Raw genomic sequence first — 13,748 nt, 5'->3', positions numbered from 1 at the left:
CATTCACATCCATAATATCCATATCATCCGGTCTTTGGGTATGTGCGAAGTGAGTCCCTCCCTCTCTCATATTAGGAAAGAACAGAAAGAAATCTGGTTTGAACCCGAACTTTCATGGAATTCTTTTTATCAAATATCATAGTTTTCATTTTATCTCTAGTTGAGTCGATCGGAACTCGGGTGCCACCTTTTCTTTGAGAGCGACTTCTATCGAGATCACTCCCAAAGAAGGGCGGTTGTTATCACCTGATTTTTGTCATTTTAATTTTTTAAATAAATATTTAAAAATCTATAAAAATTCATAGATTAAAAAATTAACTTTGAAACCATTGACCATGCCTAAGGAAATAATTTTGACCAAAAATTATTTTTTATTTTTTCGGTATTTTCGAAGTTTCTTTTCATTTAAACATGGCCAAAAAAAGGGAAAATACCAAATGTGGTTAGAAAAATCTGAAAAAATAGTCAATAGTTTTATTTCAACTTGGATTTCATTTTGGACACTTTAAAAAAAAAATCGATTAGGATCATATTTTTCCCAAATCATAACAATTCATGACCTAATTGAGCAACAAAAAAATAAATGAAATTGGTCTCCTTCTTGTCATTTTCCTGCTTTCAATCAGTTATGACATTGGTTTAGGAGCATTTAATTTCACTTCGATCGAATCATTTTCACATTTCGGGCATAATCAAAATTTAACTTGATTTTATTGTATTTTGGGCCTTATCTTACTCATCTATTAGGACATAAAATCATGGCCATCCAAAATGACACATCATAGGTCATGGGCCAATCAAGACCTTTCATGGTTAGCAAGAGAGAATCTAAGGGAAAAATTCCTGTCTTAGGTTCAAGAACACACAAGTGAGAAAGAGGGAGAGGGCTGGGTTTGTCGAAAAAAAAACTAAGGGAAAAATTCAGAAAAATTGGTCACGAAGGAAAATGGGGGGTCCGTGTGGTGAGCCGAGTGATTTTTAGAGCGAAAGAAAGCTTGAGAGACCTCAAGGGAGACTCCCTCTACCGTTTAACACCAACATCTCGCCATCGTTCTTCCCTATGAGCGCCGCGCAGAGGGTTTTTGACCCTTCACAAGCAGCCGAGTCTGCACTTTTCCTTTTTTGGCTGTGGGTCTTGCACGAAGGCTTCTTCGTGACACGTTTGTGATGCATGTGCTCAACTATTTTATGAGCCGTTTGATGCATTTGAAACCTTGTGTTACGTACTTTAGCTTGGGTTGATTTATTTCTTTTGAATGATGCATGTGTGATAGGTTTAGGGGCTTGAATCCGGGTATGCAACCTATTCGCTTGGCCTAGGTTCAAACCCAGTTCTCCAAAATGAGTCAGACCCGCAAGTTCGAGGCGATCTTTCATTATGTTTTTGTTCGTTTTAGTTGTTATTTCTTAGTTAATGTCATTCCTAGAATGTTTTAAAATGTGCCTATGTGCGGTTTTGCTGTTGGTTGTGCTCGAGGGACGAGATTGAAGGTCCTGAAAATGCTTTCGAAGGCTGGTTTCCAAACCAAGTTCTTGGAAAAAGCAAGCCAGACCAGCGACTTCGAGGCTATCTTTCGTTATGTTTTTGTTCGTTTTAGTTGTTCTTTCTTAGTCAATGTCATTCCCAGAATGTATTTTGCTGTTGGTTGTGCTCGAGGGCCAAGATTAATGGCCGTGAAAACGCTTTCAAAGGTTGGTTTTCAAACCAAATTCTTGCAAAAAACAGGCCAGAGCCCCGACTTCGAAGCGATATTTTGTTATGTTTTTTTATTGTTTTAGTTGTTCTTTCTTAATTAATGTCATTACCATAATGTTGTCGCACGCGCCTATGTGCGGTTTTGCTGTTGGTTGTGCTCAAGGACTGTCGCGACCTAAAAATCCGGTTTCTAGGCTAATGGATTATTAGGTTGATTATTCAACTAACCTAACTCGGACTCTCCCAAGTCCATACCAAATCGCAACTTAACATGCAAAGATATTTGAATTGGAGCCGCCACTAATCATTTTTGGTAGGTCGATTAGAAACCTAAGTAAATTAGCGGGAGAACTAAATTACTTTTACGAACCGGAGATTCTAAGTCCGGGGACTTGATTACGCTAGATTACTCTAACGCCATTTCGGTACCATTTTATTTCATGAAAAATTCTTGTCGGGCAACATTAATTGATTTTAACCTAAGTCACTAACAAAGGTTATCATGCGATTGCACAATCAATTAATTGAACATCAAGGAGTCAAGGTAATTGCGGGAAGCATACGCCAAGACAAATTATTCTCACTTTTGAATTTTTGCTTTTTAATGGGATAAAGACTAACCTATATGCAATGCATGAATTTAGTCTAAGATGCAAATGAATTAAATTAAATGCAAGGAAATCCTAGGCATGCATATGAAATTAATTTAACTACATGACTAACCTAGATGACATGCAATTAAATGAAACTAATGTACAAATGATGTTACGGTCTAATTAAAATGACTACATGGCTTACGAACTAATTGAAGACCTAAACATGCAAATTCTATATGATCTAAACCTAGCATGCAAATGACATGGCAAGCTTGTTTTATTTTTCTGTATTTTCGGATTAATGAACGACCCTAACTAAAAATATGCATAAAGATAATTATCTTTCATATTTTAAGGTTCAGGTTTGCCTAATCCCTAACATATTAAAGATAAATTATTTTAGACATGAAAATCAATGCTAATATGCATATTCTATCCTAGAATGCAAATCTAAATTAACTTGTTCTGAAAAGTAAATTAACGTGCAAATATCTACATGATTTTAATGCAATTTTTATCTTAAAATGCAATGCAATATCTTTTAGAATTTTAAATATCACGCAAGAGAATATTCATTCTAAAGATATTATGCCAATCAAATTAATCAAGAAAGTGGATATCTCAACCGATTTTTGAAAACATTTCGCAAATATTTGAATCCAATCTTTAATCCGTAATCTTACGATTAACGATTGCATTCAAATCCTTGCTCGTGGCAAGTTGCGGATTAGGAAAAGATTCCTAATCAACCTATATTTTTAAGCAAAGGATATCCACTTTTATGCAATATGCTCAATACACAATATATATTTAAAAATATGCAGAATTTTTCAAATAAGACAATCAAGTATTCTAATTAAAAATAAAATAAAATAAAATTAGAATTTTTACCTTACCAGAAGATTGAACCGATATCGACTCGATCTTGCGGATCGATGGATTGGCTTGATGGAACTTGGTGCGAGATTGGACAAGGGTTAACTCGGCCACGGACGGTGGTTCTCGATGAATTGTCTTGCGTTTGTGGTGATGGCGAAGACCGTACGTTACGTGTGCTTGAGGAAGGACTCACCAGAATTGACAGTATTGTAGAACTCCGAAATCCACCGCTAGCAAAGAGGATCTGACGCCTTTGGTGAGGTCAGCTTGCTTGTCGCTAGTGCTGCGCCAATGATGGACAACGGTGCGACATGGTGATCTTCGCAACAACGAACCGTCGGGGATAAGTAACGCGGCCACCGTAATGGCGAAGGGGAAACAACTTCGACGATGGGGAGACCTGCCTCTCTATTTTTCACTGAGTTTTCCTCACAATTATTGTGAAGCCCTCTCCATTTTTCTCTCCTGCACGAAGACCCCTTTCTTTTTTAACGAAGCCTCCCCCTCTCTCTCTCTCTCCTCTGATTTTTCTGCACTTCAATGGACGAAGCTCTCCCCCTTTTGACTTTTCTGCGCCATCATCCCCATTCTCACTTTTTTGTGGACATACTGTGAAGCTCTCCCTATGCTCTCTTCTCCCTCTAGACCTCACTGGACGAAGCGCTCTCAGTGCCCCTCCCTCATCAGGTTCTCACTTTTTCTTTATCTCTCTCTGAACCTTCCTGGACGAAGCTTTCGCGTTCTCTCTCTACACTTCCATGGACGAAGCTCTCCACTTTTTCTCCTCCTATGATACTCTCCAGCCCCCTGACAGTTTATTGATGGTCCCTTTTTATAGACCCAAGAAAAATCCCCACAACCATTTAAGTGCCCGCGAAATCCCTTCATCGTAGGGATTCGGCAACCTTCTATAAACAACTGACTTTTTTTTGCTCGAGATTTTCTTGCCACGAAAGTAGTGTTCAACCGCGCCTAGAATGATTTCGTGGATTGCCCAGATCACTTTTGATACTCCACAGTTTCAGATTTTTTTCCAATTCGTTAGTGGAGAGAGTGTGAGTCTCTTCGAGAAATGCTTCTCTTCTTTTCTTATTACGCCCACATTCATTATCATCATTTCCTCCAAAAATTCCACACCCCAAAGATCCCATTATGTCGTGCAATTCTTTGCGATATTTGACCACATGGAAGATATCGGCTTGATTGATTTTCACATTCTTGCGAGCTTAATCCAAACTGAATTAATTTCATCCGATGTCGGTCCGACTCAAATGCAAATGTAAGTGCATGCTAAAATATTAATCTACATAATAACTATATGAAAATGATTTTGATATTTTTGCTAAGGACTAATGTTAGTCCCTAATTTTTATGCCATAAATAAGAATTCAACATTTAGGTGTCAACAAGGACCGAGATTAAAGGCCGTGAAAATGCTTTCAAAGGCTGGTTTTCAAACCAAGTTCTTGCAAAAAACAGGTTAGCCTCAACTTCGACGCGATCTTTCGTTATGTTTTTGTCATTGCCATAATGTTGTCGCACGCGCCTATGTGCGGTTTTGCAGTTTTGTTGTTGGTTGTACTCGAGATCCAAGATTGAAGGTTGGAAAAATCCTTCCAAAGGCTGGTTCAAGGGATTTAGTACGGGCAAGGTGTTTGGTGAAATGCCTAAGAGAAGTGATCGCGCCCCGAACGAAGTCGTTCCCGGCAACGCGTATTGGCGCCCTTTTTCCTTTTTTAAAAAAATATTTTAAAAAATAATATTTTAAAAAATTCCAAAAATTTTGGAAAATTCAAAAAAAATAATTTTTTAGGTTTTTATTTCACGATAGAGGATGATCGATGTCCATTCCAGTCCGATTTGTTCGATTTGTTGTACATCCGATCATGTCTCGGGTTCGATTACTTGGGATTATAACCTATATTAATTGGCTTGCTTATTTACTTTCCGGTTAGTAAGTAGCTGCTTTAAATACTTGAGTGTCTAATCATAGCTCTATATTTCGATAAATTGCCTGTTAATTTCTTTTCTAAATGTCGGATTAAGAATTAAGTAGGTAATTGCACGAAAATAACATAAAGCGCTTGTTTGACACCCGATAGGTTTTGATTGATAAGCAGAATATATGGTCACTTTAGGAACATTAATTGGTTAGGTACAGAAAGGTCGTTAGTTATCTAATTAGCGTAAACAAGTCACTGAATCCACAATCTTTGATTGCGTAGAATCGAACGGTTTCTTCCAACATTCTCGATAAGGTTTCCGGTCTACCTTCTTCAAAGAGTGGGGGCAACTCTAATGCATGTACACATACATATGTCACTGTTCATATAAAGATCGAATCCAATTTTACCTCGCCACAATTTGGTATGGGTGTGGGCGGACCCGAGCTAAGCCGTAATCCATTAGCTCACCAAGCGATACTTATAGAGATCAAGGTGGGTCATGACAACGAGAGATTCAAAGGGTTCGAGTTAGAGGAAGGAATTGGCAACGGTGACACCATGGCGTGGTCGGCCTCATCTAGCGACGACGGCGCTAGTGGCCCACCAGTCCTCTACTCTAAGAAGGAAGACCTTAAAAAAAGGAAAAAAGATAAGAGAAAGTAGTAAAAAAGTTGAAAAAATAATAAAATATTATTAAAAATTGCCTTGGCACTAAGTTAGCATTGGCCGACGTCCACATCAAGACCGGCCAAATGGATTAAATTGAGACAAATGCAAAAAGGTTGGGACTGAATTCACACAAAAAAAAAAGTTTTTGATTGAAGTAGCTCAAATACAAAAGGTCTAAGATTGAATTGACAAAACTAAAAGGTTTGATATTAAATTGGCAAAAGGACAATAGTTTTCAGACTTTTTTGATTTTTTTTTCTTAAAAGCAGTCAAAATAGATATTGAAAAATTGCAAGATGAAAATGAAAAGACCATTCATGCACATCATTGATCTAGTGTTCTCGCTAGGTAGAGAGAATAAGAAACAATCTCCATTATGTGTTGTTGCTAAGGCTCCGTTTGTTTCGCAAAAAATGAGTCGTTTTTGGAAAATATTGTCCAGGAAGTCAATTTCCAATATAATGATCATATTTTTCGGTGTTTAGTTGAAATATGAAAAAGATTAGGAAAATATTGTCTGTTGTTTGGGATGGAAAATTGGATTTAATTTTCCTCCATGCACTTCATTTAATAATTTATTTTTTTTTCATTTTTCATTTTTTAAAATTGAATTTTAATATTTTTAGTTATCTATCTTTTTCCCTTTTTTCTCCTTCCTTTTTTCTCCTTCATTTTTTCTTTTTTTCTTTTTAATATTTTTCTCTTTTTTCAATTATAGTTTTCTACCGGTCGCTTGCCTCGATGACATGTGGCGACCGGTCATGTGCAACGCCTAGCCTCACACAAGGCTTGCGACGATTCGCTTGGCCTTGCCAAATCTGACAAGGCTTGGCCTTTATCGAGGCCGGCGGCGGCTGGGTTGGCCTCGATCGAGGCCGGCGACGGCTCGCCTAGCCTCGTACGAGGCCGACGGTGGCTGGCCGGGCCTCGCTCGAGACAAACAACGCCCGGCCTCACCTCGCCGACCATTGGTTGTGGCCGTGCCCGGCGACCGGCAAAGAAAGAATACTAAAAAAAATAAAGAAAAAAAGATGAAAAAAAGGAAAAAAAAATAAAGAAAGTAATTAAAAAATAAATTTCATCAGAAAAATTAAAAAAAAATTTGAATTTTGAAAAAAATAAATAAAAACGAAAAGAAAGCAAAAAAATAATTAAAAAGAAAAAATAGTTGAAAGAGAGGAGGAATAAAAAGTGTGGAAAATGTTTTCATCTTCTAAAAACGAGAAAATCATTTTCCTTAGTTTTAGAAGGCTTTTTTTGTTGACCGGAAAATATTTTCCGTTGGCCGCTCATTTTCCGCCCCCCAAACACCAGAAATTGGGGAAAATGTTTTCCGAAAAAATATTTTTTGTGAAACAAACGGAGCCTAAATGCTAAAATATTTCCGGCCAAAGCAGATAGTCTTTTCATTTTGCTTTTCTCCCATTCTGAGTCTTTGCTAACAAGTTATTTCGATGTAAATCAACACTTAATGTCAAGAAGCAAACATGGTCGAAAGAATCAAAGATGTCGGTTGCTCTATCTAGACTTGATCATGGATCAGACGACACAAACTATAAATTGGGCAAGGAAATGGAGCCATTTTATTTTCTACGGAAGGACGGAAAAAGGGTGCCCTGCATAATAGCCGGATAGCTCAGGCTGACAGACTTGTTAAGCGTGCCAAAATTGCGATCAAAATTAGACTGCTCGATGGCTTAAGGAGGAGGGGATCTAGCTGGTTGACTTCAAATCCTGAGCTGGCTCAGTGCTTGGGATATCAGCACTTAGCGTGGAATGGATTAGCTTAATTCTGTGGCCCTGGTGGGATGCTTTTAGCTCTGGTGATCCGACTCATATGTTGGCGTTTCGGGACATTTCATTAGTTCTCTGTTTTTGCCCCGGTGAACTTCTTTGGACATTTTTCGACCAAAAAAGGATTGTTTGGACATGATGGACACGTGGAGAGGTGGCGCTCGGGAATCGGGCGGGCCTGTTGGAACGTTTCTGGGCTTTGGAAGCGAATTGGTTGGGCCTGGTCTCTTGGGACATCGGGCGAGTTTTTGGAGAATGTGCAGCAATGGTGTTTGCAAAATTCAGGCGTTCTTGTTCCTGTTCTTCAGTAATAGCGCAATATGGATGCATCTAGTTTTCATGGACAACATAAAATAGGCCTTCGCTCGGACAGAGATGGAATATCCCAAAAATATAAAAGAACGCTGACGAGCTGTTGAAGGTGCGCTCCGTCAATTGACTGTTTATTGATTCCACCTTCACCTCCAACTCCACCCACGTCCCACGTGCTCTCTCTCTCCTCAATTCCCACTCATCGATTGAGTTGTGAAATCGATTAATTGGGAGAGAAGAAGAAGAAAAAGACGAGAGTTTTGCGAACAGAGACGGCCCGACAAAACGCCAAGAACGATCCCGGCATCGTCAATGATTGTTTGAACGGCGAAATCGGTCACAAGACGGCTTTCAACGTGATTTTTCGATAGATGGGTCTGCGTCGACGACGACCGCGGGGGTATTGAGCCATGAAAGGCGTCTCTTCGGCGCCCGGCGATTATGTCCACTTCAAGTCTCAGGTCCCTCTTCACAAGATCCCCGTGAGTCTCTCTCTCTCTCTCGATCTCGAATTTAAGTTTCTCATTTTGGAATTGTCGTAGTTGGTTTGTGGGATTAGTTTCGTGTTGTTAGTGCGCGCGCGCGCGCCTGTGTGCTTACGTTGGCATTTGTGTCCACTTTTTTCCTTCAATTTGGTCAATTCTTGATTTGCTGCGTTTGGGTTACTGTTTGTGACGTGGAATTCTTCTGCTTGTTGTTGCTTCTTGCTCGATTAGTCCGGCTAAGCTCTTCACTTTTGTCCAAGAACTCGGTGTATTCACGCAGTAATGACTTAAGTGAGATGGTTAATTCTGGCGAAAAAGTCATTCTGTCTCTACATCTATGTTATTTTTATGCTCGAAAGTTCACAGATCAACCCATGTGATGCTGACCAGTTCATTTCTCAAATCAGCCCCCTTTTTGGTGCTCTGTTTGATTATATCAGGTTCTCATCTCCAATCTTTATGCTGTGATTTGATCTAGATAAGCAATTTTAGTGCAAAGAACCCAAAAAAGCTGGGGCCAACACTGCAACAGGACTATAAAGCCCTAGTCATGAGTCGTTCTTGTGTTTGGCGGTAGCCTCTTCAATAATGATATGATGTGGAGTTAAAATAATATTACACTTTGACTCTGCACTTAATCATATTCATGAGACGAGAAAATAGGGGTAGATGTAATATTTACCATTGACCATTATATCTGGGTTCAAGTTCAACAAAGATATTGAGTGAGTATTGCTGGATCTTCGATAACTTACAATGGTTTCAGCAGATGCTTGCTTCCGTGATATGCAGTAGCTTGTCATGCCCCTAGTAACATTCCCTAGAGTGTTTGACATCTTACACGTTTTCGATTTTAGATATGAATGGTAATATTTGATAGTTTTGATCCAATGGTGTCATTTCCTTTTAGTGTCTGGGATGTGCGTCATAGCTAATAGCTTCATGCTATGGGAGATCCTTTATCTGTCGATTATATCGGAGGTTCTGAAATTCTTTTTCTTTTGACAGTTTTTTGAAACTTGATGTCTGAAATAGCTTCATGCAACGTTCATGAATTCAAATCATCAAGAGTACTGATTTGCTCCTATGGTCAATTTTCATATAGCTTATCAATTGTTTATTGTAGTCCTCACAAGAACCTTGGCTATCCTCGTATTCTAAGCTAAAGTTGCCATGTGTGTCTTAAAAAGATCCTTGGCTATCCTCGTATTCTAAGCTGAAGTTGCCATTTGTAATCCTCACAAGAACCTTGGCTATCCTCGTCCTCTAAGCTAAAGCTGTCAGGTTTAAACGCCACCCTTGAGCCCCAACTTCTCAGCTTGCTCCAGCCAAATTCCATGCACTATGTTGTTTCACAGCTACCTAACTGATGTCTTTTTCTTTTTGCCAGATTGGCGTAAAGCAATGGAGATATTACGATTTTGGTCCAAAAGTGGTGCCACCACTTATTTGTCTTCCTGGCACAGCAGGAACGGCAGATGTCTATTACAAGCAGGTCATGTCTTTGGCAATGAAGGTAATTACTTCAGTATCATAGAGTTTTTTCAGCAGCTGCAACATGAGCAATGATGAGAAATTTCTAGTTTTCTACTATTCACTTTTTACTATCTTACACTTTGACCACTTGTTGATCAATGGACCTAATTTAAAAAATTTCAGGGTTATCGGGTGATTTCTGTTGATATTCCACGTGTTTGGAACCATCACGAATGGATTCAGGCATTTGAAAAGTTCTTGGATGCTATCGACGTTCATCATGTAAGTTCTCTTTTCGATATGGAATTACTATCTGCTTGGCATTTGTTTATTGTTTGCGACTGGTAACTTTGTGGTATTCTTGTTAGATGTTTTCTTGAACTCTTGTCGTTGATAGGCATCATTCTCAGATACCATATTTTAGAATTGATTTACATTAATGATGAAACTTTGTTGGGACAACTTGGCTAATTATGCTCATGGATGAAGTTTTTAGTGAAGTAATTACTCCCGCCGGTTCATTCTGCAATGCTGAATGTGTATCTGAAAGTGTATTTCTTCATACATTCTGTGTCGGTCATTGACTGACAGCTTAATTATGTTTAGGATGTTCCGTGAACCCATTAGCTTGGTTTTGACAGATACATCTTTATGGCACCTCTCTGGGAGGCTTTCTAGCACAACTATTCGCTCAACATCGTCCCAGGCGGGTCAGATCATTGATTTTATCCAATACATTCTTGGAAACGCAGAGCTTTTCTGCTGCAATGCCATGGGCTCCGATGTATGTTTGATACCTCGATTCTCTTGATAGGTGGATATAGCCCTGAGCATTTATTTCTTTCTCTGATCATGCCTATCCATCATTTCTATCTGTAGAGATCTATATAAGGACAGACATGCATTAAGACTACGCTGGTATTTCATTTGATATGAATTTGTCAGGTTGTATTTTCAATCAGATAATACTATAATTGTTCATCCTGCAAATGCCGAAAATGACTAGCAAAATTGCTAAAATTTTAGATTAGTTCTTGTACGGGCGTTACTAAGTTTGGCTCTATATATATCTGCAAATCACTTAGCTGGTGTGCTAATCCTGCGAAATAGCATTCCTGGTGGAACTTCCCCTCATTTCAGTTGCAATGGTTCAGCCCGGCACCAATTGCTTGTCCTGCCTTCTTAGGATATATTGAATGTCCTGTTTGAAGCTCTATGTTAGGATTTTCCTTACGTTTAAACCTTTTGATAAGGAGTTTATTGGGAGCTCATACAAACGTTTTCTCATCTGTATGAAGCAGTGTTTCTTATTTAATAATGATATTATTCTAAGTCTGGAAGCACTTGATACTCAATCTGACATTCAGGTGGTTGACGCTCTGGTATTGACTTGTGCAGTGTCAGCTGGACCCCTTCTTTTTTGCTTAAGCGCTATGTATTAACTGGGATTCGCGATGGCCCTCATGAACCATTCATTGCTGATTCAGTCGACTTTGTCGTCTCTCAAGTATGGCAAACAAAGTCTATTTAATCTAGTTTTCCGCGTGAAATCATGACCCTATCTTAAGTAGGATGTTAATTTGCAAAGATGGTGGTTTAAAACAGCTTGTACATCCTTATTTCATTCTCATTCGAATTACTTCTTCCCCAACACTCAAGTTTTAGAGGAAGCGAATAATGGGCATGCATTGCCTGATTTAATGGATGTCTGTTCGTCTTTTACGGACTTCATGTCTCATTCTTCAAGTGAATTACTCGACGCTTGAATTTGCTGCTCGAATGTTAACTAAAACAGGAATCTCACTGTGGATTAGTTTTGTTGATATTTGAAACCAAACAATATGTGGTAATTGACAGGTTGAGACTCTCTCCAGGGAAGACTTAGCCTCCAGGTTAACTTTGATGGTTGATGCTGCTTCAGTTGGATCTCTTCTGCTGTCAGATTCATTTATCACCATAATGGATGTAAGTGACCTTGTTTTATTTTTTTGGTATATAGCTGTTAACAAGTTGTATATTAAATCTTTGTAGAATCTCTCTCATACTGGAAGTGGGGAAACGTGAAAATTGTCTAATTTTCTTCTGCTTGAAACCTCATTGTAATTTTTGTTGTGGGTTTGTTTTTCATCTGTGATAAAAAGGCCAAGTGACGAGAATTCATTGCAAAATGCAGCTGATGTACTGCATAACTGATTTAGCCATAGATTTGTAAATTCATATTGGTGATTAACCGTTTCACTCTTGTATTTACAAAGAAATCTATACATATTGCTGATCGTGCATTTGTCTCATTTGTGGGCATATCCTTTCTCAATGAAGACAAATGACTATTGTGCAACTCCTCAAAACCTAAAAGATCAAGTAAGTGAGAGGTATCCCGAAGCAAGAAGAGCACACCTGAAAACTGGAGGAGACTTTCCCTTCCTTTCTCGCCCAGATGAAGTGAACTTACATCTTCAGGTAGTCTAATTCAAAAAAGTAGTTCTTTTGTTTGGGGTACTCTTGGCCCCTTGTCTAGTTAAGAACGAAGATTTTTTTAACTGTGTTAACTGTCGCGTGGCAGCTACATCTCAGACGAGTTGGGGTTGAAGCTCGGCCAGACTTGGTTCGAGGAGCCATGGCTGTGACAGCTGTCAGTGCCAGCGACAGCACTAATCAATGCGGAGATCCTGTTAATGTTTCCAAGGACAATGAGGAAAAGTCTCCTCCTTCCTCTGAAAATCGATCACCTCCAGATGAAGAAGTGACAGAGACTTATGATTTTGGAGAAAAGCAGGATACAGATGAACATCCAGCTCATGAGACGATGGGAACTCATAGTTTTGAAGAAAAGCAAGATTCAGATGATCATCCAGCTCAGGAGATGATGGGAACTCACAGTTTTGAAGAAAAGCACTCTACCGAAGAAAATCAGCGAGTTGAACCAGAGCCACTTGAGGTGTGATAGAGGAGCTGGCATACCTTCTTTTTCCCCCCAGTGTTTTCAGTTCTTACTTTGTTTCAAGCCACAAGCTTTCGGCGCACTGTCATTTGTTAGATTCATGGACAATCGGGTCGCAGTTTCAGCGCACCAGTGTCAAAGATGGCGTATGGAGATAGAGATTCATCATAAAGGGAAGTTGTAGAAAACAGCAGAAGTTTGTGGATGGTGTTAAGCTGAATTTGAGCTGTTGAGCAATTGATATTCAAATTGATGCTTTTGACTGAACATCCTCATGGAGTGGTGAATTGCCATCTGCTGAGAGCTGTTGAAGTACACATTGACAATCATTGCATTTGTTTCTGCTCATTGTACATTTCGTGACTTCTTGCTGTGGAAGTAAAAGACTGTAAAATTTTGAAAGCTTCGAGCATTCTTGTTTGTATAATATGAACAGACAGGGTTCTTGTTGGTAAGCCGGCAGAATTTGTAGTTTGGCCTCTCTCTTGGAAAGGAACGGGTGTTTCATTCTCTTCTACACATCCATGCGATTATGATGGCTGGGGAACTGCAGACCTGCCCCTCGTCCATTCCGGAGGACAGTCCAAAAGTGCCCATGGTAAATTTTCACCGGAATCCTTGACTTGGCGTTTTATTGATACTTCGTGGCATTGTCAAAAGTTGAAAGAACAGATAGAAGAGTTGAAACATGTCCCAAAGATTGTAGCCTTTGCAATCGTACACGGAATATCACCGGCAAGCAGGGTTGTGGTCGTATGTTAAGCAGCGTCATATCAACATAAGATTTGTAAAAGGCAGTTTGAGTTTTCCCGGTATCTGTTCCAAGACACGAATGGTTAACTCATCAAATTCCATAAGGATCAAAATCATACAATGAAAAAGAAGAGGCCCAGTTGATTTTACCGGACGGGCAATTCTCCTTTCAAGATGCTATTGAAGGATTCAAATGGCGGA

The 13,748-nt window shown here is 39.2% G+C and overlaps 1 protein-coding gene across 1 annotated transcript; it reads left to right on the top strand.

Annotated features, from left to right (window-relative positions):
* Window positions 1-7,932: 7,932 nt before the first annotated feature.
* On the top strand, window positions 7,933-13,249 carry LOC115736921 (maspardin). Its single transcript, XM_030668817.2, has 8 exons — window positions 7,933-8,374; window positions 9,768-9,893; window positions 10,037-10,135; window positions 10,495-10,637; window positions 11,252-11,360; window positions 11,711-11,818; window positions 12,173-12,313; window positions 12,417-13,249. Exons 1-8 carry the CDS (start codon window positions 8,303-8,305, stop codon window positions 12,795-12,797), a joined length of 1,179 nt encoding a protein of 392 aa, XP_030524677.1. The 5' UTR covers window positions 7,933-8,302; the 3' UTR covers window positions 12,798-13,249.
* The last annotated feature ends 499 nt before the right edge of the window (window positions 13,250-13,748 follow it).

Source organism: Rhodamnia argentea, chromosome 9 (assembly GCF_020921035.1).
Source record: "Rhodamnia argentea isolate NSW1041297 chromosome 9, ASM2092103v1, whole genome shotgun sequence".
Taxonomy (NCBI): domain Eukaryota; kingdom Viridiplantae; phylum Streptophyta; class Magnoliopsida; order Myrtales; family Myrtaceae; genus Rhodamnia; species Rhodamnia argentea.
The sequence above is the reverse complement of the archived record's forward strand: the minus strand, read 5'-3'. Positions and strand labels throughout refer to the sequence as shown.